Raw genomic sequence first — 26,048 nt, 5'->3', positions numbered from 1 at the left:
CTGGAAGCCAAGGGTTTAAGGGCCGGCCCCTCTCCAGTTCCTGTGGGCTCTCCTCTGTTGTCCCTGACTGCAAGCATGTGTGATTGTGTCCAAGCTATGTTTTTGAATAAAACTATTTAAAAATGCTTCACTGCTGGTGGTGATTTGGGGACAGGAAAAGAGGAGTCTCACTCTCATGTTGCGCCAGGGTGACCCCTAGGCCCTGGTCATAACAACTACTCATATTGCTAATATTCAACAGGTATTTTGCTCAGGTTATGTACTTTTTGATTGCTAATAATTTAGATTTCTTATCTCATTCTTAACTCAGTTATTATTAGTAAATATGTGGGAAGTCAATTTGCATGCATAATTATAATGTCCTTGAAACTACCAAACTATTTAGACCTGAATTTGACTTTTTACAGTGACAGTTGGTCGACACTGAGCATGTTCAAGAACTTCAGTTTGTTGTACATACAGGGCATTTAGCAGACACTTTTGTCGAAAGTGACAGGATATTCATACATTCATACACTGACAGCAATAGCTGTTTTGGGTTTCAGTATCTTGCCCAAGGAAACTTCGTCATGTAGACCAGGGGAAGTGAACCAGCAACCTTTCAATAACAAGACGCTTTACCCCTGAGCCACAGCCACCTTGTACTAACTAGTTAACTAACCAGACCAACCAACCAATCTGGATATTTTGACAGCATCTACACTGCTAGTTATATGACGACATATTAGAATCTAACTCATGTAGAAATAATTTCTAAAAGACTGTTTGGAAATCACAAAATAAATCACTTATAATTCACTCATGGTTGAAAATTGTTACTCAGGGACTTCTTTTCGCACACTCTTCTGGTTAGTCCAGCCCTGACAGTGTTACACCATTTAAATTGATGCCATAGAAATGTATAATTGTTGGCAGTGAAGTTTCTGTCATGTGGTCCTCTTTTTCACAAAGTGGAAACAAGCATACAAGTGCTTCAACTTCGTAATTGATTAATTATACTAGGTTACATTCAACAAGTGAATGAAGGCAGGATGAGCAGGCGGTTTATAGGGTCATATCCTGTCTTCCCTCTCCTACAACAGCAACAATAAAAACACTTGGGACGATCACAGAGGTTGCATTATAGAAAGAAGAGATTTATTCCCATTTCAGAATCTTAAACGTGTTCATGAATCACACTGTCACCATCTTAAACTGAGGTTAACCATTAATGCATCTGCTCTGCTGTGATTGGTGAAAATGTCCAGAAACAGGCCACATACAAGGGTCATGGCTCAGGATGGTTACTACTGTGCTGTGAAGTAGATTCTAGAGACTAATGTGGAGATTTTCATAGTCTGACACTGTGGCCCCCCCTCAGACAAATCAAGTGCTGTTGTGTGCCATATCACGCTGACATGCCATCTAAAAAATAATAATAAATCACACACTGAGGCAGCATTAAATAGACCTAATATGCTTTGTTTCTTTCCTTTGCTTCAATGTGTTATGGGTTCTCATACATGTAAAAGAAAATCAAAAGGATCAAAGTCTATGCCAAAAGAAGCTCCTTTATCCCACAGAAGAAACTCACTGGGCCTGAGACACAGTGAGTGGTGCTGCCTCAGGCATGTGTGAGCTGACCAATCAGGGAAGACTGGGTATTCAGAAGGGGGGGAGCTTAAAGTGACAGGAGCTAAAACAGAGTGTTTCAGGCAGAAGAAGAATGCAGTACTGCTAAACTGGACAGTATGAGAAAACTCGTGTTTTTGAGCATTAAAGCATGTAAACCTGCTCTACTAGGAACCCAAAATAAAATGAACCTGAATTGAAGCATGTATGGGGGACCAGCTCATTCACTCATACATGCTATTATTGTTATCATGAGTCTAATTAGACACAAGAGACTGTCCCCGCCTTGAAAGTCTCGAAAATCACCTTGGCGTGCAAGCGGGTCTTGAGCAGTTTTGAGTGTATGGGGTAAGTCTTCCACTCATCACAGCTACATGTACAGAGGTCTGCATTTATGCAATTTATTTGCACAGGTTTTGAGACAACTAAACTGTAGAAAAGGAGCATTTCTTGCTCTCTTCATCAGTCTTGTGCCTCTTTTTCCGTGCAGACAATACAACACTGTCTTATTTCGAATACTGTTTTCAACGTTAATAACCATAGCAACGGTAGAATCTCTGGGTTTGCACCAGTACCGCCATTGTGGTTGAGTGTAAAAAGAAAAGCTGTCTTAATGAGGAGGCTTCTTTTTAGCAGTGCTGCAGTATCTCTGTGTAAAAAAAGGGCTTGCATCTTCACCTCACTTTCAACTCTCCACCACTCCACTGAGGAGTAACCTGACAGTTTGAAATCTTATTGACCCCCTACCTGCTGCTGCTGTTCTGACCTTTGTCCCCTTGCTGTAGTCTGAATATAAATGTGAGAATTTTTGTAGGATCACACCTTGGTTTTAGTTAAAAGAGTCAAAGTTTGACAAGAGCAGAAAGATATCAGCCGATGCCTGCAGGATGAATAGAGTCAGGACTCAGCGACTGGATTCAGGACTGGTTCTGTTGGGTCCTGGACTTGTTTTGTCGAGTCTTTGACTGGTTCTGCAGCTTCCTGGTCTGGTTCTACAGCTTCCTGGTCTGGTTCTACTGAATCCTGCCCTGGTTCTGCAGGTTTCAGAAGTGGTTCTAAAAGTTCTGGACTAAGTTTTCGGGTTTCAGCGATGAGTCGTTTAACGCCGACCATCCATTGGCTGACTTCAGTCACATGATCGACCATCAGGGAGCGATGGATCTCATCAGCTGAGTCCCAGTGACCTGCCTGTAAATCTGAGAGACAGACAGGAGGACAGATAGACAGATGAGTATTCAGAAAGACAGGTGTTCAGGTAGAAAGACAGGTGGGTGTGTAGTGAGATTGGTTACCCAGAGACAGCGCGGTCATGCGTCTCCTGACAGATAGGCTCAGTCTACCTGACCTCCAGCTGTCCTCCAGGAGGTGGAGCCTTTTGGCTACGTCATTACACACCTGATCCTGCACACAGAGGTCAAAGGTGTACACATAAATGTTTTGTACATCAGAAAAATGTGTGTGACAGGCTCTTAATCAACTGTTTATCATCATTATTATGAGTGGTAGATGTTGTAATGGAAGAAGAACATGGGTAACTCAACTGTCTGAGGTGTCAGCAATCTGTGTGGCACCCCCGCTGCTGTGGAGGTCTGTGTGAAGGGTAAAAACTCACCTTAACAGCTTGTCTGCAGGCAGCGAGTGCTTGGCTCAACACCGACATCACACCATCTACATCAGGCTCACTCTCTGACTGGCTGCTGTCGGCCTCTTTTTGACTTCTACCTGGTCCTAGAGGAGTAGGGGGCATGACTGTAGAGCCAGGAGGAGGACGAGCTGTGAGAAAGACACAAGGAGTTCAGAGAAAACATAAAGTTCGGTTCTGCCTCGCTTTCCTGCGAAACCCTTCTTCTTCTTCTGCTTCTTACCTGGGTGTAGAGGGGGTGGGCCACTTGGAGGTGGAGCCAGGGGATTGGCGGAAGGGGGGGTCGAGGGTGGGGCTCCCGCACCTGAGGACCAATCAGAGACAAGATGCTTGATACAAGAAGAGTCAAGAATGATGAATCATAATGAAAATTGGTGGTCAGCAGTACATGACTGTGGTATTGATGTCAGGTGGTTGTATTAATCAGCAGTGTTTTCTGACCTGAGGGCGGAGCTGCTCTCTTGTTCAGGAGGTTCCTCTGTGGTCCACGGGCCATCTGAAGGCCGTATGAGAACTGAGGGGGGTCGTTCCAACCTCGCTCCTGGTTACCTGGCAACACAAATGATCATCTTTAAACACATTTTAGCCACTAGTCCACTGGATCTGTCATCACCATGATGATTTGCTGCAATTTTACTTGGTGTGGTGAGAGTCATAAAATAGTTGAATTAGCAAATCAACTATCATTTCAACTCTAGTCTGGTCTAGTTACCAACAGTCCTTACTAGCATCTCATTAAACACATCTTAAAGCTTTAATAATGGGACATGACATATTATGAAGTGATTCAGCCTAAAGCCATTATATCAATTTGTTGACAGACCTCACTTATCTCATATTGATCATGTAGAATACAGAGAGTAACAGACAGAAGTAGCAAAGTAAAAAGCACATTTGGCTGCAAGATGGAGAGGAGAAGAAGTATGAAGCAGCATGACAAGAAAATACTCAAGGAAAGTTCAAGTACCTCAAATTTGGCCTTGGGTACAGTAATTGAGTAAATGGATACGTTACATTCCAGCACTGCTGAATTGCACTTACATCGCCCCATCAATACCTATTATAAATAAATGGGTCAGTAATAGTGGAATGAGCTCCATCGTCTGCCTTTTCAAAGTGATTTCCAACAAACTCTATTGAACATTTGGCTGTCTTGGCAGACAGGACAACATGACTTGACACATTCAGGAGTTGACACTGGCCTTTACACGATTGGCCACATTACTTCAGATCAGCAAAATATTCTGATCCAACATTAGAGTTTAGTTATACTGCCACGGAACACTCAGCGATCTGCTGAAAGGCTATTTATCGTAGAGTACATTGAGACTGTAAACGGACAGGACAACCATTAATAAACCTTCAGTTTTCACTCCAAAAAATGACCGAAATGTAGATTATTTGTACACGGAAGTAATTACAACATCTAAGTGAATTCCTAAGTGCCATGTTTGTGTTTACTGGGCGAGTAAATATGGCCTAGAGTTTGAAGGGAACATGAATTCGCCAGACTTTTTGCATGCATGCAGTTCGTTGACCAGCTCTGTGACGAAACGTAACTCTTTATCCCGGTGACAAAATACTGTTAACCCCACACGACACGAGCTAATTCAAGACGTTATTAGCGATATCAACTTTATTTATCACTGTCAGGAGCTGGTCAGTTGTGCTGACTCTTACCTGGTTTGATGTACATGTCCTCCATGTTGGACTCCACAGTGTCAAATAACAAGAGCCTCTTCTTTAGGAAGCTAAGCTAACGGTGAACTAGAAGAGGTAAAACAACATTTAAGATTTAAACTAACTCTGGGTTTGAACTTGTATGTAATTATACGGGCATAAAACCCCTTCGGTGGATATTACGTGCAATGTTTGGTTTAAATGAGCGGTGTCCGTGTGAAGTACGCAGCACCAAATACTGCAACTTCCGCTCAGAATTTCAAAATAAGACTCTCGACGCGCGTCAAACTTTTTGTACATATTATACATGTAGTTATGTGCAATATATCTCTCCTTTCTCAGAACTTACAGAGCGACTACAAGGTTTGTTATGCTGTATACTGTACGTGTATTTGATCAATATTAACTGCAAGTATAAACAAGTGTGTAAGTAACAGCAGAAACACCTACCACCAATGTGAGGGGGGAGCATAGAGTATTCTGTTATTATAATAAATAAATAAATAAATAAATAAATACATAAATAAATAAATAAATAATCAGCGTTTGGGTGCAGTTGTTTTGTACTGTAATCAGTTAAATGTAATTCTCTAGTTACAAAAAACATCAGGCTTTTAATTTGCAGGTGAACTGGCATGACTTCTTGTAATGTTCTTCAACTTCACAGCTTCCTGCTTGCAAAACTTTTCCGGGACACGTGGCCACTCTGTCACACCGACACTGACGTCATCCAGCAGTAATTCGACCTCTGGCGAGCATCAGGTAAAACATGATGGGATGATGAAACCCTTTGTTTGATTTTGAGGAAGTAAATAAGTTTTTTAACAAAGAGCAGCAGTGAGTCATCTCTTTATTTTCCCGTTAACAGATATGCTTTGAATCAATATGACCACAGCCAATCAGGTTGCAGGAGCAGGAGGGAAAGGTGGGTTTGCAGAACACAAATGCACAACATCAAATTTGACATTTTGAGCACTTCAGTGATGATCTGTTTTTGTAGGTAAACCCAGAAGTTAGCACTGCTCTTGTTCCCTTTGCCAAATGTCTATGAGATTTTTGAATTGGATTTTGGATTATTGCTGAAAATAAGCTCTGTGGCAAACACAAGTTTAGGATACTTGCATGTTTTGCTCAGCAAAATAATCTTCACTGATGAACACCGCATTTGTGATTTAAATGTTGTGTAAATTAAATCACTATACGTAGTTAGCTAATGTTTGGTTATAAACAGACAACATCACAGTCACATGCGTTAAACATTAAAAATGTCCAACTACACATTTCACTAAATTGATAACTGTAGAAATTGTAAAGCTATGCTGCATTCACATGCTCCTCGGATTCGGGAAGTCATTCTTCTGACTTTGGTGTGTTCATGTGTCAAGTCTGAATGTGGGATTAACGTGGATGCATTTTGTCATTTAACATTTTTAAACTTAAATTTCATATTACAGATTACTTGTGTGCCAGAGCTAGATATGCAATATGTGCCTTTGAGTTTCTTATCATCAACCTAATGTTTAGTTTTGTGTGCCATGTTTCAGCGACATTTACTCCTATACCAAAATTTCTTTGTGTTTATGTGCTGTCAAAATTACTGGAAGAATATTTTACTGATCAGGAAGATTTACAGGAATGCCCTCTCAAGTTGGAGCAACAACTTGGAAAGTTGGAAACTTTGGTGCGTGAGTTGGTGAGCTGACGTCATATATCATCCAGTGCCATAATTTCCTTCAACTCTCCGAGCTGCTCTGTTTTGAGGGGGCCTTCATGTTAATTTTCAGTCAGAATAAGGTTTCTGATTATTCTGAGACCATATGAACGGACAGTTAGAGTAAGAATAGTCTGCAACTCAATCTACATTCACATGCTACTTGGACAGAATGTGTCTGAATGTGGGCGCAACATTGAGTGTTTTTCAGTATTTGAATCACAAAAAAGTGCAAAGGAAACAATACAGTGACTACACAATACATGACTTTGGTAAAAGTCCAACCCGATGTTTGATTTCGTGAGCCCTCTTTCAGTGTCATCTGATGTAGACTCTGCAACTCTGCAACTTGTGTATCCAGATTTTCTCAGACTTTCCAAATTGTTGCTCTCACATTAATTTTCAGTAGGGAAAACGTTTTTTCAGACAATTTGACAAGACATGAACAGACTTGTGAGTAAATGAGTCTCAGGCATGATGACATTTTGCCATGTCTTACACCAACATATGAAAATCTCTTAAGCTTGCCTCACATGCCCGATTTCACACATCCAACCGAAAACCCTTTGACTTCTAGATTCAAGATTCAAGATTCAAGAAAACTTTATTTGTCCCGAGGGAAATTGTTGTGCAACAGTAGTAAAACACAGTGAGAAAGGAATACATAAGTAATAAATAATGGTAAAGTAATAAATAAACAAGTTACTAAGTACACAGAATGCAATCCAACAGTGAGCAGCATAAAACTGAAATAAAAAGTACACAATAAGATTGAATAAAGTGACAAGTGGTATAAAGTGAAAAAAATAGTAAATTTAGCAGCAGCATGAAATAGCAGCAATTTACTAAGTCCAGTGCAGGAGATTTACATGGTCCAGTGCACACTCAATAAGTGATGGAAATGATAGGGAATGATATTGATTTGATTTGGCTCAGGTGACAGTGTCTCCACTGTCCCTCCCGTGACCAGAGGTGGATGCATTAAACAGTCTGATGGCCTGAGGGAGAAAAGACTTCCTCAGGCGCTCCGTATCTAGATAAGGGAACCAAAGTTCGGGTTTTGGGGCTTACTGTGGTACCCATCACTGACCCATCACCCTCCAGTGTTTTTAGAGGTCGTCAGATACAGATGACCTTGGAGTGAGACTGAACAATAAACAATCTTTCTCACTTTACTGTCTCACCTTGCTGCAGGGATGAGCAGGGGTACTCTGGTACACTGTGACATCACCAACCACAGTCATCAGTGATGTCATCTCTGGTCAGAGGTGAAACAGGGCAGAGAAAACACAAACAATGACCTTCAATGTAGCTCAATATGGCAGCCTACTTATATTTACATTTAAAAAAAATTACAAAAATGTTGACTGTTTTTTAATGTGTGTTTGTGATTTGGAAATGTACTTTAATGACAATTTTTTACAGTGAAGGTCGAGTGAGGCAGAGTCAGTGAGGGGAGGGGAGTGATGACATCAGCAAGAGGGAGGAGAGAGAGGAGAGAGAGAGAGGGAGAGAGAGGGAGAGGATGAGGAAAACAGCATCCTTCATCAGACAGAGAGGAGAGAGAGAGACGAGCGAGAGAGGAGGGACAAATGAGCGGAGAGAGCGAGAGGGGGAGAGAGAGAGAGAGAGAGAAAGAGAGAGAGAGAGAGAGAGAGAGAGAGGGAGAGAGAGGGAGAGAAAACGCCGGGACGGAAATAAGATAAAGAAGAGGAAGACTGATAGTGTTGTCTGAGAGAAGGACAGACGGAGGGACGACAGACACAGAGACAGACAAACAGACAGTAAGAGAGAGAGAGACAGGCAGGAGGAGGCTTTAACATCTGTTATCTGGGCCTGTGTGTGTGCGTGTGTGTGTGTGTATGTGTGTGTTGGAGGGTGATCAGCTGATTGGACCACACACGTTGGAGGGTGGAGCCATGATGGGCAAGGATTACATGCTGGCCATCCTCATAGTCAACTATGATGGTGAGACACACACACACACACACACACACACACACACACACACACACACACACACACACGTCTGTGTAATCTCTCCTGTTTACGAGGACTCTCCTGCATCACTCTGTTGTTTACATGTCCGGTTTGAATAAACAGCTGCAGACACAAACCTGTTAAAATGGAACAGTGTGGCTGGAGCAGATTTACCTGCTGTGATCGTGATCATCACCACCTGTCACCACACACCTCTCTGGTCAGACCCCAAGCAGTGCGCGTCCAGTTGGTCGTTGTTTGTGTTTCTTCCCATGTTGAAAAGTATATGGAATGGATCAAACAATGTGTTTGCATGCTGTAATTTAAACACATGTTAGCATGCCGGGCTAAGTAGCTTGTCACCTACAATGGAAACTGGAAAAGGTGCTGACAGATTCTTAGTGGTTGCTAAAGCCGCAGTCGCCTGGCAACATCTTTGTTGTGTCTGTCTAGTAGGGTCGCAAGGCTATGAAATGAGTCGGTATTACACGATTACTATTTTTATTATTATTGAAAATTGCAGTGAGCTTTGATAGGATAAAAACAGAGGGTTTTTTGATTGAACGAATGGTTATTATTTCCACAAAATATTATGTTGGGATACGCATGAAAATATATTTTTCAAACTCACTCAAACAGTTGATTTCAATACCCTAGATAACCAAATGTTATCTAGGGTATTGAATAACCCTAACCCTAACCCAAATGTAGTAGATATTATAATAATTGCCCATTTTCATAGGGTTAGGTTTATGACTATATTGCTTAGCCCACTTAGCTTGCACAAAGGCAGAGCCGGTTATAGGTTGCTGGTTAATTTCCCGGATCTCCTGGTTAATACTGAACCTAAAAATTGCTCCTGGTGAGCAAGTCAATGCCTCTGCCATCAGTATATGAATATGTGTGTGTGTTAGGGGTAATGGGTGAATGTGACCAGTATTATGCAGCGCTTTGAGCTGTCAGTAGACTGGAAAAGTCAATTTACCATCTCAAAGCCTTGAAAGTGTCAGCGGTGCATCAGTTATTATCAGTAAATGCTATATCGCAGGCAACTGGACTTAAGTTTCTTGAAGACGTATAAACTTTGTGTGGGTGGGTCCTTACAGAGTCGTTAATGACACCATGGATTAATTGTTTCATAAATCACTATGATTTACACAACTTAACTGTAAACTGTGTGCCGTTTGATAAGAGAAAACGTGACAGGTTAGCAATAGCTAAGTAGGGCGGGGCTTAGAGAATGATCAGTTCCAGCTGTCTAACCTTATGATATGTCGCTGGATATCCTCCATCAGTCACATGACCTCACTCTGTAAAAAAAAGGTCAGACAGGACCTCACTGAGATAGAAAAATAGGGACACACACGGTCACACACTCGAACATGGCAGTGCTGTGTCATGAGGGATTCTGGGACAAATTGTGTGTGTGAGGTCATAATGACACCATACACCAACAGTGTGTCAGTGTGCTCATACACCACGCATGTTTATGGGAGGTTGGTGGAGCGTAAACAGATGGAAACTGTTCTCCAATGAATAGCAGCAGAATCAGCTGCTTGTTAGAATTACAGGGTGAAACGAGAGCGGATTTTCACCGCTGTCTCATCACAATCTCACAAAAATACTTCTGTCACACGCGATCCCGCTTCTGTGTTGCTGGTTTTTTGTTTAATCTTCGGGCAATGCAATGATTCTGATTTGTTTTGACATCCTTTGTTGAGAATACACTTTTTTGTTCACATCTTTTGACTGGTACTGTGTTAGTGTTAAAAATAGCGCATGAATTGGCATTGAAACTATGCCGAATTAGCCATTAGCTGTTCCTTTTTGCAGCCTAACCATGGATGTACAGACAACTATCACTGATAACTGATGAAAACTTAAAAAACATGACAATTCTCAGGCAAGTTCAGCACTTGTAAATAGTGTCTTTTTACTGTAACTTCTGAGTGCATTTATGGATGTTTATTCTAACGCTGTCCCTCTCTTGACTCAGATGTTCAGTTTGGAATTTATTGTTGTGACAATACTGTGAGTATGCTTTGATTATGTTCAGGCATAAAAGCTCTAGGTTAAGGTTAAAAAAAAAAAGATTGTGTTGTTGTTTCTCACTTACAAGTGTTGAAATGCAGTCTTGAGCTTCTTGACTCTTACTCCGACTCTACCACAGTCCATACATGTCATGTACTGGTCAGACAGCTCCAATCACCCAGCAGCCAACCGTCAAAATAAAGATTAAAAATGAATAGGATACCTCAGTACTACCCCTGATTGTGTTGAACAGTGACTTTTAATATTTTTGGAGGGAAAAAAGTGGCAGAGTCACGCTCCCCCCGGTCTGTTCCATGGGACTGTGTTTCAGAAAACTTGTTCAGTAGTGAATGTAGAGAGACAAATTCATGTTCTGATCCCGTTTGAACTCCGCCATGAATAACACATATGATGTTTGTCAATTTAAAAGATATGCTTTGCAAAAGTTGCAGTTTGCCTCGCTCAGTTTACAATCAGCTGGCGTTAAAAGTATTAAAAACACAGAAAACTGAACAAATTTGAACACACTGACTGCAGTGTGAGCTGCTTGTAAACTGGACCAGCTCCACAATGATTAAGTTACGGGTTTTTGGTGAGCGCAGTCTACAGAACTGCACGTGTCATTTAATCATGTCTGAAGGCTCAAAAGTGTGTGTATGCATTCTTACTGACCAAATAAAGACTGTTTGATCGTTTCTTATAGACTTAAAAATAAATGTCTCACTTGATTGTCTTGTTACTTTCTAACCTCTTGAACCCCTTTTCCGTTTAGTCAAATGCGTGAAATCATTTGAAAACCTGAACAAACTGTGCAGTGGTTTTATTTTAACTGCTGACTGTACTTTATTCAGTTGTATTGACCGGCGCTCCCCTCCCCCACCCCTCTTCCGGTCATATCATTGTCTCTCGATCAGCCGACTCAGCATTTTCTGTCTCCGAAGCTTTATTAATTATTCAAATCTTCTTCCTTTACAGCAGCATGACCTCTGATCACTTTGTCAGCCACCCTCTCTTGCACATCTTGTACCAGGTGGACGATATCAGGAACACAGACAACATGATGCAACACTGATGTTAAAACTGTAAAGAGATTTGTTCCTTCCTCGGTACAAGGTTATACATAGATTTACAGTCTGTTTGGCTGTTTTTCAGCAACCCCAATCAAATACTTCTGCTCAGTTTTGCTTTAGAGATAGTGAGGCTGGAGGCTGATATGTTCAGGTCTCTTTGTGCAGCAGATGCTATCCTAACTTTGGTTTGCGTTTTCCAAACTTCTTCTTCTCAGAGTCAGAAATGAAACAGAACAGATTGATAATATTCATTGTGACTTACACTTCCTGGTGATATTTTTTATCTCCGATGTCCACTCAGAATAAACGTCCATAGGTCCACTTAAACCATAGAAGAAAGGATGCTTCTAAAGGTGAAGAACTTGCCTTAGAATCAGCATGTTTTTAAGTTTTCATCTGTTTCAAAGTAATCCAGTGACAGTTATCGGTACATCCATGAGCACACTGCAAACAGGAGCTGCTAACGGCTAATTCAGCATACTTTAAATGCCGATATGACTAAATGTAGACAAATACAGGCATCAAAGAGAGTAGAGCAGGAGGATTGATTATCTGACAGTATATCACTGCTGACATCTTACTTTCAGTCATATCAAAAGTCAGTGTGCTAAATTTAGCCGAAAGACTGACGTCTCCTGACCAATCAGCTCTTCTCTCACCACTTCAGACTGTCACCTGATTGGATAAAAGCTGATTATGGATTTAATCACTGCACCCACCTGTCTTTAACCACATTAATCTCTGATTCTCTGGTAGACTTATGAATAATTTATAAAGCATAAAGCCTTTTGAATTAAAGAGTGTCTGAATATTACACATGATACACAACAGATCAAAAATATATTTCCAGTAACAACAGCATCCTAGTGAGACTGACAGATATGTTTTCTGTTCTGTTCACTGTTGTAAACAGTGTAAGTACCTTCATATACTGATTTTTTATTTTTTTTGCATGTGGGGTGATGAACAGGCGTGGCAATTTAAGGTGACCTACTGAAAGCAGTTGAATGAATATATTTGAGTGTAAAGGAAGATATGAATTCTGCATTAAAATGTCTAAAAACACAAATACATGTCGTTGAGTCTTGTACCTACATTATCCCAAATGTTTCCAACAATGTTCAAACCAAGGAGAGCCACAAGTTTACTCAACGTTATGGTGTGTTTTGTTTGATCCCCTGTTGCTACTCCCAAGGTAGGAAAGACACCAAGACTTACACAACATTAATAAAACTTGGTATGTCAACATTTTTGAATCACATCAGATAGATTTGCATCAACAATGGCGGTTGTTTAAAGGTGTGTTCAGAAAACACCAAATATGCACCAAACAGCTGTATTACTTTAATTTAAATCAGCTGCAAATGTCTGTATGTTTGAATTCAAGTCAGCTCTCACTAAGCTCAGCACTCACCAGAAACTCCAGTTCTCTCTCGTCTTTCCCCCTCTTTGTAAGGTTATGCTAATGAAGTAATGTACATTTCAGCTCCAGTCATCAGTCAACATAATAGTGCATAAACAAACAACCTCCTTTGCTGCTGCGGTCAGGCTGATAAACAGGAGTGAACAGCAGCCCTGCCCAGCTTTTTTAAATAGCAACCCCTAGTTGCAGAAAATGACATCTTGTACATTTAGGTTGCAGCTGGAATGCTAGAGGAAGTGGAAGTATCAGTTGCAACATTTGAGCTTTCGGTTGAAGAGTAAAAGTCTGATTGTAAGATGGTGTTGGTTGAAAGTTTTAGTGTTGAAAGCAAATTAAATGTTTGTGGAGTTTTTTCGTCACAGTCACACAAAAAAGTGTCACAGAGAAATGATTCTGTGCCTCTACTTGTTTTTTTCTTGGTGACCCATAAAACTAGGTGGTGTTTTATCGCAGCTGTTGAGCTAACCACACACATTCTAGCCATAAAGAAACAAGCTAGTGCTACTCAGTTTCAACATCTTTCTGAGCTTATTTCTTTTTCGTTTTGAGTTTATTTGTGACCAACGTAGCATCCCTGCTCCTCAGCTAACTAGCTAACTTTAATTCATTAAGACCTATGTAGTTGGTCGCCTCTATACACAACAACAAACCACGTCAAAACGATTACAAACAGATGTGTGCAAGTACATGTGTATTTGGATGGCTGCCATTGTTTGCCCTCCCCGGGGACAGAGGTACGATTTGACACAATTTCACAATCTTCTCCTCTCTGGGTTATCTCTTTGTGTGCAGACAACATCTGGACAGACCAGAACCTCTTGCTGGACCCTGATCTTCCTTCCGGCTGGAGAACCATCAAAGATTCAACAGGAACCTACTACTGGCACGTTCCCACTGGCGCGACCCAGTGGCAACACCCCAGCCTCAATGGGCCGCCACAACTGCTTGACACTCAGGTTAGACCGCCTTTTAATATCCAAGCTAACTCTGTTCGCTCTGGCTCGTCTGATGCATTTTCTTCTTCTGTGGTGTTGCATTACAGCAGGAGGAGGCAGGACAGCAGAACTCCAACAGTGAGACAGATGGACCTCCTGAGGCCAGGTAACACACACACACACACACACACACACACACACACACACACACACACACACACACACACACACACACACAGTGTCTAAAATGGTCATATAAATTATGTTTTTCTTTTCAGGTCTTCGTGGCATGAAGATTATCTCACCAACCATGACCCCAACTCCAAGGTAATAAAACACATAATAATGAACCCATTTGTTCTTCACCAACAAAAAATGCATAATCATGGTTCAGCCACAAGATTTGTCCCATGCTTTCTCCCACATCTCATGGCCTTTACTTTAACAAATACTCTGTAACAAATCCCATGAAAATGTTAAATAAAATAATGTCCCCTGCGGCTGTTATGTTACTATTAAATAAGATATCATTAGATTGATATGACTCCTGTATTATTGTAAAAGCAGAATTTTACTGTTGCAGTAGGAGGTCTAAAAAGTATTTGAATTCTGGATTCATCTGCTACTTATGCTCTCCATTCATTGATTGATTGTTTTAGTTTAGTTTAGTTTATAGTGAGAAATGTCATCACAATGACCCAGAGCCAAGAGTGACAACTTCAGTAATGTGTGTTTTGTCCAACCAACAGTCCATAATAGGGCTGTCATGAAGTGTAAATGTAATAAATAAGATGAATAATTGGTTTTGAACCAGTATAATTACTTCTAATGTGAAATAAGGAGAGTTAAGTTAAGCAACATTCCCAAAGCATTGGCAATTTAGATTTCAAAAAACAATGTGACATCCTTTGACTAATTCTGAAGAATAAACCTATTAACAGGTAAGCTTATAAATGGGAAATTTGTTATCTGATCTGTTATGTCTATCAAAGGTTCAACTAGACCTACCTCTGTTAGTTTTCATATATATATATATATATATTTTTATAGATGTGTGTGGAAAAGTATTAATTTCGGTGTATATCTCCGTTCATTTATTAATATCCACATATGAACCTCAAATCTCCACAGAGACGCTGCTGTTAAACTGTTCACACTCTGACACAAAACTTAATCTTCTGAGAGGAATTATGTGAAATATTAAAACTGTACAGAGAGATCAGAACCAAACAGCTGCTGATGTCACACTGGTCTCCACAGGATGAAGACCATGGATGCTCATCCGTAGAAAGTTCTCCAAAATATTTGAGCAAATTTCAAAACGGGCAGGTGAATAAACAGAAAGCATATTTATTGTCATTATTTGGGTTTTTTTACATTAGAAAATATCAAAAGTTAATAGGGTGACATTATAATACCTGTAATGCCAATAATGATGATGATAATAATAATAATAATAATAATAATAATAATAATAATAATAATAATAATAATAATAATAATAATAATAATAATAATAATAATAATAATAATAATAATAATAATAATAATAATAATATGACATGATGGCCGAGGTTAGTTCTCTCATCTCTAGTGGTCTAATCTACTCTAATCTCTCTTCTTGTTTGTGTGTACCTCTCTCTACCACAGTTTTATGCAGAATTAATCTGATTTAATCTGTCTCTCTCTCTGCCTGTCTCTCTGTCTGTGTCCTGGTTTCTCTGTTTGTCACCCAACAACTCACTGACCACTTAATCCCATCATCTGTCTGTCTGTCGGTCTACCTAACTCTCTGTCTGTCTGTAATTCTGTTTTTCTCTTTCCACCTGTCTGTCTGTCAGTGTTTTGCTGTGCGGTCTCTGGGCTGGTTGGAGGTGGAGGAGGAGGACCTGTCTCCTGGTCGCAGCAGTCTTGCTGTCAGTAATGTCATCCAGCAGCTGTCTCAGTGCAACAGTCCCGAGCACAGAGAGAGGCCAGGGGCCTGGGGAGAGGTGAGACACCTACTGAGTCTGAGTCTGTACCTGTCTGTGGTCTGAATAAATCTCAAATGAGTTAAACTGTCGAATGTTTTTAACAAAGTTTAAAAAGTTCTGTTCAGCCTGTTTGGACGGTCAGGAGCAGGTTTTAGTGTGTTTAGATTGTCATTATAGGTTTGAACAAGTTTGGTCTATCAGGATCAGGTTAAACTGGTTTAGGTTATTACAGTGTGGCTTAAACTTTTTTAGATTATCAGGATCTGGTTTAGACGGATTCAGACTGTCAAAATCTAGTTTAAACTGGTTTAGACCATCACAGTGTGGTTTGAACTGATTAAGGTCTGATTTTGATTGATGTAGACGATCAGGATTTGGTTTAAACTGGTTTAGGCTACCAGGATTTGGTTTAAACTCTATCAGTTATCAGGATTAGGGCTGGGTACCCAATCAAAAATTTTCGATACCAATACCAGTACCGATACTGATACCTTCACTTCAATACTGGTTCCTGAACGATACGTTTTTCAACACCAATTTTATAATATCAGATCTAACAAAAAGAAAATTACAAAACACATTACAGTACAAATATCAAGTTTAAATTTACAGCTGTGGTATTTTTACACTCCAAGCTGTTTTCTTACAAATAATTTCCAGTGCAAAAGAACACTTGCAAACAAGTGAGAAGTCAGTATCTAATGATCACTGCTACATACTGAGGACCTTTTCACTTAGCAGTTTTTCTTCAGAAAAATCAACGTCTGCTTTCTCAGGACACTGACAAGCCTACTCCTGGCTGATGGTGTCCACTGTGAGAAGATAAACATAACAGTGAATGTTAGGTGAGCTGTTGAACCAGCCAACCCAGTTGATGAGCACATCTTTACAGCTAAGTTTTACCTGTTGATGTCAATCTCTAGTTAGCTTTTGATTTAGCAAGCTACATAGCCATAAAATAAAGCTACACACAATATCTTAAGTTAGCTTTACACACCAGAGTCCGGTGTTGGAGATTTTGAATCAGGCCGTTTGGGCTCTGTAATGTCCACAGGTGGATTTCAATGCTGAGAGGAGGATGGCTGCTGTCCGCTGTTCTTGCAGTCAAACACGGAGCAACTTTATGCTCTTAAATTGATTCTGTGCACGGTCAGGTGCTTCATCAAATTAGTCGTGTTGCCAGATTTAGCAAAGATGACTTTTTTGCATATGTTGCATCGTGCATGATTGGCATCAATCTTGCTAAAATGGAGCCACGCTTTTGACCTTGGTGGCATTTTTTAACCGGTTCGATGACACACACAGCTACAGTTCACAACATACCGGTAGATACATGTGAACCCCATCTGTGGGCGTAACGTCTCTGGTAACCACGTATGTAGTTTTCCTGCATGCCGCAATCATGTGTAATGTTACAACCAGTCACTGGCAGCATTATCAGGTCTTGATCATGTGATTGACCTCTGGGGACCGAAAGCATTACCGAAGCATTTTGGTTGGTGCCTTAAAAGAACTGAAGTTCGGTACCCAGCCCTAATCAGGATGTGATTTAAATTGGTTTGAACTGTCAGACTGCGATTCAGACTGGTTTCGACAGGTTCAGGCTGTCAGAATCTGGTTTAGTCTTGTTGAGCCTATCAGATTGTGGTATGAACTTCTTTAGAAAATCAGCAGTGAATTTAAACTGGTTCAGATGATCAGAATCTGGTTTGAATTGCTTTAGACTATCAGGATCTGTCTTTAAGTAATTTTGGCTATCAGGATTTAGTTTCAGCTGGTATCTTTGTCGTTTAAACTGGCTTGGGGATCAGGATCTGGTTCAAACTGAATTAACCTGTCTGGAATGGATCTGGTTTAGACTTGTGTGTTTGTTGTCTACTGTATTTTCTTTACTAATCTGTCCGTTTCACTGCCTGCATTTATGTCTGCAGGGTCGGGAGATGATGCTGGTTCTGAAGAAAGACACCCTGACCCTGTTGGACCCCTTAGACCACACCCCTCTGCACTGTCAGCCAATCATCAACATCCGTGTCTGGGGGGTGGGCTGCAACAATGGCAGGTGAGCCAATCAAAGAGCATCTGGATAGACGCAGGATTTATTCAAATGTCATTAATCATCAGAAAACATATTAGGACATTTATCTCAACAGAATTGGTGCAGCCACTTATTCATTCATAAGGTTTAAACAATACATTTACACAATGTCTGTGCAATTACAGAGGATGGACAACACAAGTAGAGTTTGTAACACAATATTGTAATTTAGAAATTCAAACCTCTCCAGACTCACGTCCAGATAAAAGACACAGCATCACATAGAATAACTTAGATTTCAAAATCATAGTATGATAGCTTATGGAATTGTTGGAAAGAGGATGGGTGTTCTCTTTTTCCTCTCTTGTTGACTATGCTAAAACTCCCCCATGCTTCCAGTCTTTGCGCTAAGCTAGGCTAACCTCCGACCTTTCAGCATGTTAAACTCGACCTCACCTTTCATTTCTTCTCTCTGTCTGTTTGCACTAACACTGTCTCTCTCTTTTTCTTTAACACGCCCCCTTTTACCCCTTCACCCGGGCAGGGACAGGTAAAACTCTCTCCCTTTTACGTGTTCACATGCAGAGCCACAGACACAGACTCATCCTCACACCCTCCTTTTATATGTCAGGGTCATTTTTTGTTTTACCTGCTGGACACATGATCAATTGCCCATCAGCCAATCCACTGTGTGTGTGTGTGTGTGTGGTCTTTTCAGGGATTTTGCCTTCGTGGCGGGTGATAAAGACAGCTGTGTGCTGAAGTGTCACGTGTTTCGCTGCAACGCTCCGGCCAAAGCCATCGCCACGGCGCTGCATGAGATGTGCTCCAAGGTCAGTGAGTCTCCTGCTCAGTCTACAAATATAATCACATGTTCACCACCATCATTTAGTGCGTTACCATGCTAACGTGAGCTAATTAGCAGTATACACAGTAGTAAACAATAAAGAAAACAACAACTCCCATAATCCCACGCTACATCACAACATCATACGATGACAACTTTTGGTAAGTTGTTTTGATTGAGCGACCCCTAGTGGCAGAAAACACATATTCCATTGGAAATAAAAACGTTACATTTTCCCGTGTCCATAGATGATGTCGGAGAAGTCGCTGATGAGGCCGTCTCGCTCTCTGACCATGGAGAGCATCTCACCTGAAGATCTGCCCAGACAAGGTGACTCACCTGTTCTCTGACATCACCTTGCTGCTCTCTGATTGGCTCTCCGCTGATTCCGTCTCCTTTTCGTTGTGTTTCAGTCGAGTTTCTGGAGGCGGTCCGGCAGCAGGTCCAGAAGTTCCAGGTCCAGTACATCGGTAACCTGCCGGTGTCCAGAGCGATGGGTAGGACAGAGTCACACGTGTTACACCTGAACACATCAACATTCAGCACTGTGATTGGTTACTTTGCTCTGCATAAACAAACTGATGGTTGATCATTTATTTTATGGGTCTGTAGTCTAATTTGTGAAAATTTACCAATAGAAATCTTCCCATACAGAGTGATGGAACCAGTTTGTGATAAGAAGGCCCCATTGATTAGTTGTTACGCTTTAATGCATTACTTCAAGTTAATTTTATGGTACTTTAGTCAGTTCACAGATGCTAAACTTTCCTCGCAAATACACGAAATTTGACTACAGGTAAACATAAAACAATTAAAGGTTTAAAGCAGGAGCTTTTTACAGAAACTTTTCATTTTCCTCATAATTAATATATTCACCTGATTAAACCATAATGGTCTGATTCAAACTGGTTTGAAGTCCAAAACCAGATCCTGATGGTTCCCCAAACCAGTTTCAACCAGTTTTAACGGATTCTCATGGTCTGTAAACCAGTTTAAACCAAAACTTGAAACCAGTTAAAATCCCGATAGTTTCATTCATGTTTAGTCTTTCATGGTTATTGCTGTTCTCAGACTAACCACTATGATGTGGTTAAACAAGTTTAAACCATAAGGATATTGTTTCAACTGATTTAGAGTTTTAGCTTAAACTAGGTTGGATTTTGATTTTGATGTAAAATGTTCTTTATTTTGACATTCTGATATATTCGGATATTATCTCAAGTAATGAAATGGTGAGAGAGTAAGTTGACCTGCATTAAGTCAATCAGGATAGAAAAGTCTTTCCTTTCAACAAACTAATGCTTAAGCATGCTAACAGAACACAAGCTAACGTTATGTCAGGCACACTATAGATGTAATTAGGCTTCCTGTGGTTTGTTATTGATTAATGAGCGGTCAGTAGACTAGAAAAAGTGTTATAGGAATCCACTTACCATTAATGTCTGAGCATCGACAACGACTGTCTGTCTTATCCACAGCTCTCAGTAAAACCACACAACATTACATTCCACTTTATGTTGTGTAATACGCCAACTATCAAAATTGCTTCTATAAATACGAATGATGAAGACAGAAAAAAAATCATTTTTCCAGTCTACTGTGTTTGTGCAGGTATGGAGGTGCTGAACCGAGCGATAGAGAGCATCATGAACTCAACAGACAGAGACGAGTGGGAGCCGATCGTCGTCCACGTCACTGACAACATCCTGTCTCTGTGGAAGGGACAGGTAACATCATTCTTAATTTTTATCAGACTTTGTGAGTAACGTTAGAGGTCTTCACTCGGTTCCTTCCCTTCTGATTCGACCCTGACAGGAAGGGGAGGAGCCTTTCTGGGATTGTCAGGTACGTTTCCTCACCTTCCTGGGCGTCGGACACGACAGCCACACCTTCGCGGTGATCGTGGATGGCGGCACACAGCAGTTCGAGTGTCACGTGTTCTGGTGTGAACCGGACGCAGGGAACCTGTCTGAGGCCGTCCAGGCTGCATGTATGGTGAGTGACAACGCCTGAACACCATCTAGATCCTAAATACAATTTATGGATAAATTGATTGAGAGACCCCTAGTGGTGGAAATGGCATACTGTGTGTTTTTTACCCATTAAAAAATGCTCCTCCATTACCCATAAAAAATCCCAATAATAATTCTATTGAAAATACATTGATTGCGTCGATATGAATCACAGGTGGTCTGAGGTAGATGATGACGGGACTGTTGTCCTTCTGGCCCCTAGTTGTCCAAACATGACGAGCAGCTCACACAGATGAATTAACTTCCTCTGACAGTCCTTTCCTCTCCGTCAGGTCCAGTACCAGAAGTGTCTCGTGGCTCAGACTCCTCCACCGAGGTCCAAGTCATGGCGTGTCAACCCCTCAAAGGTCAAACGGGCCAACTCCATGGACGGCGCCACCTTCCCTCCCCTGTCATCCCGCCACCACGGCGGCAGCAGTAGCTCCATAATGATGCCGAGGATAACCAAGGGCAATGGCAGCAGCAGCAGCAACGTGAGGAAGGGGATGCTGGCGTTCTTCGAAACTTTCCGGAACAAACAGGCCGCAACCTCCTAATGGTGGGGGCGGGACCATCAGAGACAGCAGAGACCACCGATCGTCCGGGGCTCAAATGTCTTCACCAAGGCCGTGACGGTGTCTCCAGACCATTGTGTGATTGGCTGAACTCTGTGTGCATGTGGTTCTGGTGGTCCGACCGGCTAATTCTGCCGTCTTCACATCACCAGCGACGCCTGGCCTTCTGTTTATTAGACCAGAAATATACCCGTTTGAATTTACTGTCGTGATGTTCGTATCACCTGTTGCTGTGACACCATTGGTTAGCTTAGCTTAGCAATGGTGCTGCTAGCTACCTCACTGCAGGCTGAGCGACATGAATAAAGAGAAGAGGCTGTGAAGGACCAAGCCAGGATCAACGAACTGGACATACAAACACGTCGCACTAGAGCAGATTGAAGACGCTGACCAGTCACTCGTCCACCAACACCTCCTCAGCTACCTGTCAGACAGATCAGCAGAGCTGTGGAGAATCATTTTACCCAAAACTAATAGAGAAAACTGAAACATAAAAGACAAACTGGCTGGTGTGAGGACAGTAATTAGATAATACTACTCAGGTAATTGGGTCAGAGTTAAATATTAGAAGAAGAAATAGAATATTGAAAGACAAAAATAACTTTGGGGAAATGATAAAAGGGTGTGAGATTTCGCTTTAAAGGGACAGTTAACCTACAAATCAAAAATACACATCTGTCCTCTCACCTGTAGGGATATTTATCAATCGAGATTGTCTTGATGTGAGTTGTGCGACTTTGAAGGTATTGAACTAGATATCACTTAACTTGTGGTGCCACAAAGCAGACAAACAAACAAAAAAATGATTTGAATAACCAGCTATGCGCCTTTCAAGAAATCATGACCTGGTCTTTTACAAGATAATCCGGGACAAAACTATGTCACTCTGTGCTAGTGCCAGTTCAGCACTTAAATGGCTCCATGGGCAAGTTAGCAACAATGCATAATATGCAACATCCAGTTAGACTTCTGGAATGTAATATATGTTGTCAAAGAGTCACAGTTTGGTACCAAAACTGCCTGGTTTGGGTTAGGATAGTTGAAATTTAATTAGGCGTACAGGAGGATAAAACTTTTCATTAATTAATTCATTAATTTGTTGAGCATCCACTTGAAATCCAATTATTTTTCCAGTTCAACAGATCTCAGAGTTGTGAAAACCCGTAGAATGTACTGAAAAGCATACGAGTGGATGGTCTTTTAAGGTATGAATTGAAGTCATGTGTTCGGTTTTAAATGTGTTCTGCACCTTGAGACTCCAGGACCACTGTGGACATGAATAAAGCTGAGCTGTAAAGTTCATGAGGCATCTTCATGAGCATGAACCCCTCGTCCATCAGTACATGACTGCTTCCTCCTGTGCTGGTTTATGGGAAAAAAAGAAAGCCCATGTGAAACTGCTCACAGCCTGATCTGTGGACATATGGAGGTCATAATTTCTGGAAAGAGATCCGTTTTTGTCTGTTTGTTTGTTTGTTTTTTCTGCTGCTTAGAGCACCACAAGCCGAGTGCCATCCAGGTCCATTATAATCGAGAGAAGGCAGACAAAAATATGTGTTTCTGATTTTTGGGTGAACTATCCCTTTTATCAGCAAATAGCTTATAAATAATTAATCAACCTTGTGTCATTATACTTTTCCCAACCCTTCACTGTCATAAAACACAAACTCAGTTGAATTTGTGTCCGATTTCTCCGTACATTTTTCCTTATAATGACTGAAACTTAGAGATAAGATAGAGAAGAAAAGCATCTTTCCACACTGGATGTCAGTGTCAGATATGTATCCTGTATGTATTCGCTTCAAGCTTCATGTGTAGAGAAATGTTACAGTGTGAGATTTTTAAAGCTGCAGTAAGAGTTTCTGTCCAGCAGAGGGCAGAAACACAAACACAGAAATGAGTCTGAAAAAACTGATGTGATGTTTATGAACTTACTTGTTTCTTCTTCCATGTTCATGTCATGTCGGCAGGCCGGTGGTTACCATGGTTACTGTTCTCGTGCTCCTTCACAAGTCAAGATGGCGCCTGCCAGAGAGACAGAATCAAGAGTCTCTGTATAAGTTAACATGTTTATTCATAGAGAACATCTCATTCACAGATTTGTAAGGGCCACTGGAAAATATATCTGAGATTACATCAATTTCTTTTAATAACAATTTTATATTTGGCATTTCTAGCCTTTAGTAAGCAACAGAAGCAGGCAGGAAACAAGAAAGTGAGGTATGGTATGAACCACAACAAAGGTTTCCAGCTTCAATGGAAGCTGGACTTTTGCACTGGAAATTATAGGTCATTTCTTAAAGGAACAGTCCATCCAAATATGACAATTCAGTCATTATCTACTCACCCCAGATAAAGTCAGGGGAAGTTTTGTAGTCCACAAAATGTTTCTAAAGCTTAAACAGTGTTGAGGCATTCTCAAACGACTAAGTAGATGGGGACTTTTTTTAAAACTTAAAAAACAACCAAAAAAACAACATGAAATGGTTCCATACAGCTCATCCTGCATAATCCAAATCTCCTGAAGCCTCATGACTTGAAAAGACAATTTACACCCTTTTTAAAATCGGAATGGTCACTTTTGCTGCTAAACTAAAAGCGTTAGCTTGAACCCAATCTGAGGTTATGACAATTTCACGTTAGCTGATAAACTAGCTAATGTTGCTGATGCTAGCTAGCAAACTTGGTTCCTAAATAGGCCTGTATGTTGGTGTTAGATGTATCATATTAGCTTTTGTGTGTTAGCAATGTTAACGTTTGCTAGCTAGCATCAGCAACATTAGCTAGTGCAACAAACTGCAACCTCATGATGATATGAACACGTAAATGCGATAAAAGGGGGAGATGGAATTACCCAATTAGTAGCTGAATATTATCAGTAACTCCTTTAAGTTTTTTTTATGTTTTGAACAACTCTCCAGCTGCTTCAGTTGTGTAGAGGAACGCTGCAACAGTGTTTTTGCTGCAAGACTCCAGAAAGATTTTGTGGACTACGAAACTACAAGACTGAATTTTGGATGAGCTGGTCGTCTAAAAGTGGCCTGATACTGCATCACTTATGAAGCAGTTCAAAGTGTTCTGGATCAAAATTAATAAAATAAGAGATATGAACACAGAGTAATACAAAAATGAGACATTGTAAAAAGACAGAAAGACAAGTAAGCAGGAAAAAGCTGAAGTATGAAAGCGTTCATGATCCAAGCAGCATTAAAGGAATGGTCCAACAGTATCTGACCTGCAAACAGTGAGAGCTCGTAAACGCCTCCTGAACTGGTCATTAAACACGCTGCAAAGGAACAAACATTTATTTACATTTCATTTTAATAAAAAAAAGTCAACAACAGTTTGACACTTTGACTTGCGGTTTGCATGTCAGGCACAAATGACTGCATGGAAGGTCATTGAAAATATCCTGGAATGATTTCTTGAGGAACTTTAAAGTTCTCATCATTGTCTGATAGCTTTATGTTATTGAATGTACAGACGGTGGAGATGTTCACAAATATATATAACTTACTATAAACATATATAATATAAACAGACAGTGACGGTCCAGCTGCCTCCTGATCGGCTGAAGCACCTGTAGATAGAAGCTTTAGTATGTTTCATGTCAGTAGGAACAATCAGTGAGAGGTTTGAATGTGTTAATACAACAACAGAACTATATTTCAGAGTCCAAACTGTCCCAGACGTCGTAGAGAAACAGTCAGTTTGCCGCTCCGTGTGATGAAAACATGTCTGGTTATCTTCAGTAAAAACTTTGGCACAAGAGAAACCAATGATGTCATGTATAAATTAACCAAAAAATGTAATAAACAGATGAAATATTCTTGGTCTGTTGCTGGTGCAATTTCATGTGAAGAACACAACGTCCTGATGGGATGTGTTGGGAGTTCAGTGAATGTTACACCAGCGCTGTGTCTTTTCTTATCTCTGTTAAGCTAAAGTTTCATTGACTCTGGATTTGTGGTTGTCTGTAGAGGAGCTGAGGAGGATTTTAACACCTCAAGAGTTTTTTCCCTGTCCGCTGCATTTTATCGGTTTGGTGTGAAGTTTGACTTAAGTGTGGCGGCTGTGGCTCAGGGGTAGAGCCAGCTTCTTGTTATCGGTAGGTTGCTTGTTCGATTCCACTGGTCTGCATGTGTCCTTGGGCAAGATACTGAACCCCAAACGGCTCCTGATGTGCTGGTTGGCACCTTGCATGGCAGCCCCTGCCATCAGTGTATGGATGAATTACTTTTAGTCATTCTGGACAAAAGCATCTGCTAACTATAATTGTGAAAACTGAGGAAGACAAAAGCTAATCTGATATATGCTAACACCAACATACAAGCCTATTTAGGAACCAATATGAAGATGGAAAAAAATTAAAGGCCCCAGCTACCTTTAATTTGAAGACCTGGTTTTTGGTCACTGTTTGTTTATATTTAATCAAACTGTCATTTATCGAGTATGCCGAACCATCTGTTAGCAGGTCCAGTTTGCTGTCTACTCATGGATGCACAGATAACTGTCAGTGGATT

General features: G+C 40.8%; 2 protein-coding genes and 1 long non-coding RNA gene across 11 annotated transcripts; 1 reads left to right on the top strand and 2 right to left on the bottom strand.

Moving 5' to 3' along the window:
- Positions 1-1,111: 1,111 nt before the first annotated feature.
- Positions 1,112-5,177, bottom strand: sra1 (steroid receptor RNA activator 1). The gene is made up of 6 exons (XM_037120600.1): positions 4,934-5,177; positions 3,695-3,802; positions 3,477-3,557; positions 3,224-3,384; positions 2,904-3,012; positions 1,112-2,807 (listed from the first exon to the last, which is right to left on the bottom strand). The coding sequence occupies exons 1-6, from the start codon at positions 4,956-4,958 to the stop codon at positions 2,509-2,511; spliced, it is 783 nt and encodes a 260-aa protein (XP_036976495.1). The 5' UTR covers positions 4,959-5,177; the 3' UTR covers positions 1,112-2,508.
- A 508-nt stretch (positions 5,178-5,685) lies between these two features.
- On the top strand, positions 5,686-25,354 carry apbb3 (amyloid beta (A4) precursor protein-binding, family B, member 3). 8 transcript variants are annotated; one of them, XM_037118649.1, is made up of 15 exons: positions 5,686-5,695; positions 5,802-5,858; positions 8,531-8,612; positions 13,941-14,104; positions 14,191-14,249; positions 14,362-14,410; positions 15,925-16,074; positions 17,988-18,115; positions 18,636-18,641; positions 18,810-18,924; positions 19,187-19,268; positions 19,352-19,435; positions 20,532-20,665; positions 20,754-20,933; positions 21,244-25,354. In XM_037118649.1, the coding sequence occupies exons 3-15, from the start codon at positions 8,564-8,566 to the stop codon at positions 21,505-21,507; spliced, it is 1,464 nt and encodes a 487-aa protein (XP_036974544.1). In that variant the 5' UTR covers positions 5,686-5,695; positions 5,802-5,858; positions 8,531-8,563; the 3' UTR covers positions 21,508-25,354. The 8 variants fall into 8 exon arrangements, 7 of the variants coding, with proteins under 7 accessions (XP_036974544.1, XP_036974542.1, XP_036974545.1 ...); XM_037118650.1 differs by lacking the exon at positions 5,686-5,695 and adding an exon at positions 7,839-7,912 and having other exon boundaries at positions 5,826-5,858; XM_037118647.1 differs by lacking the exon at positions 5,686-5,695 and having other exon boundaries at positions 5,740-5,858; positions 8,522-8,612.
- On the bottom strand, positions 18,310-21,387 carry LOC119030792. Of its 2 annotated transcripts, none has more exons than XR_005078419.1 (5): positions 21,100-21,387; positions 20,798-20,965; positions 20,372-20,650; positions 19,278-19,461; positions 18,310-18,946 (listed from the first exon to the last, which is right to left on the bottom strand). It is a non-coding gene; the product is annotated as an uncharacterized LOC119030792 (long non-coding RNA). The 2 variants fall into 2 exon arrangements; XR_005078420.1 differs by having other exon boundaries at positions 19,278-19,413.
- Positions 25,355-26,048: the final 694 nt, after the last annotated feature.

This window comes from Acanthopagrus latus, chromosome 13, assembly GCF_904848185.1.
Source record: "Acanthopagrus latus isolate v.2019 chromosome 13, fAcaLat1.1, whole genome shotgun sequence".
Taxonomy (NCBI): Eukaryota; Metazoa; Chordata; class Actinopteri; order Spariformes; family Sparidae; genus Acanthopagrus; species Acanthopagrus latus.
Note: the sequence above shows the minus strand (reverse complement) of the source record. Positions and strands in the feature narration are given on the sequence as shown.

Bases quoted from the DNA above. Each gene is read 5' to 3' on its own strand.
- apbb3 (XM_037118643.1), top strand. From the start codon at position 8,507: ATGTGTGTGTTGGAGGGTGATCAGCTGATTGGACCACACACGTTGGAG. The intron at 14,105-14,190 runs GTTAGACCGCCT...GTTGCATTACAG, and splicing joins CACAACTGCTTGACACTCAG to CAGGAGGAGGCAGGACAGCA. The intron at 14,250-14,361 runs GTAACACACACA...TTTTCTTTTCAG, and splicing joins GATGGACCTCCTGAGGCCAG to GTCTTCGTGGCATGAAGATT.
- sra1 (XM_037120600.1), bottom strand. From the start codon at position 4,958: ATGGAGGACATGTACATCAAACCAG. The intron at 3,558-3,694 runs GTCAGAAAACAC...ATTGGTCCTCAG, and splicing joins GAGAGCAGCTCCGCCCTCAG to GTGCGGGAGCCCCACCCTCG. The intron at 3,013-3,223 runs GTGAGTTTTTAC...CTCTGTGTGCAG, and splicing joins CCTGCAGACAAGCTGTTAAG to GATCAGGTGTGTAATGACGT.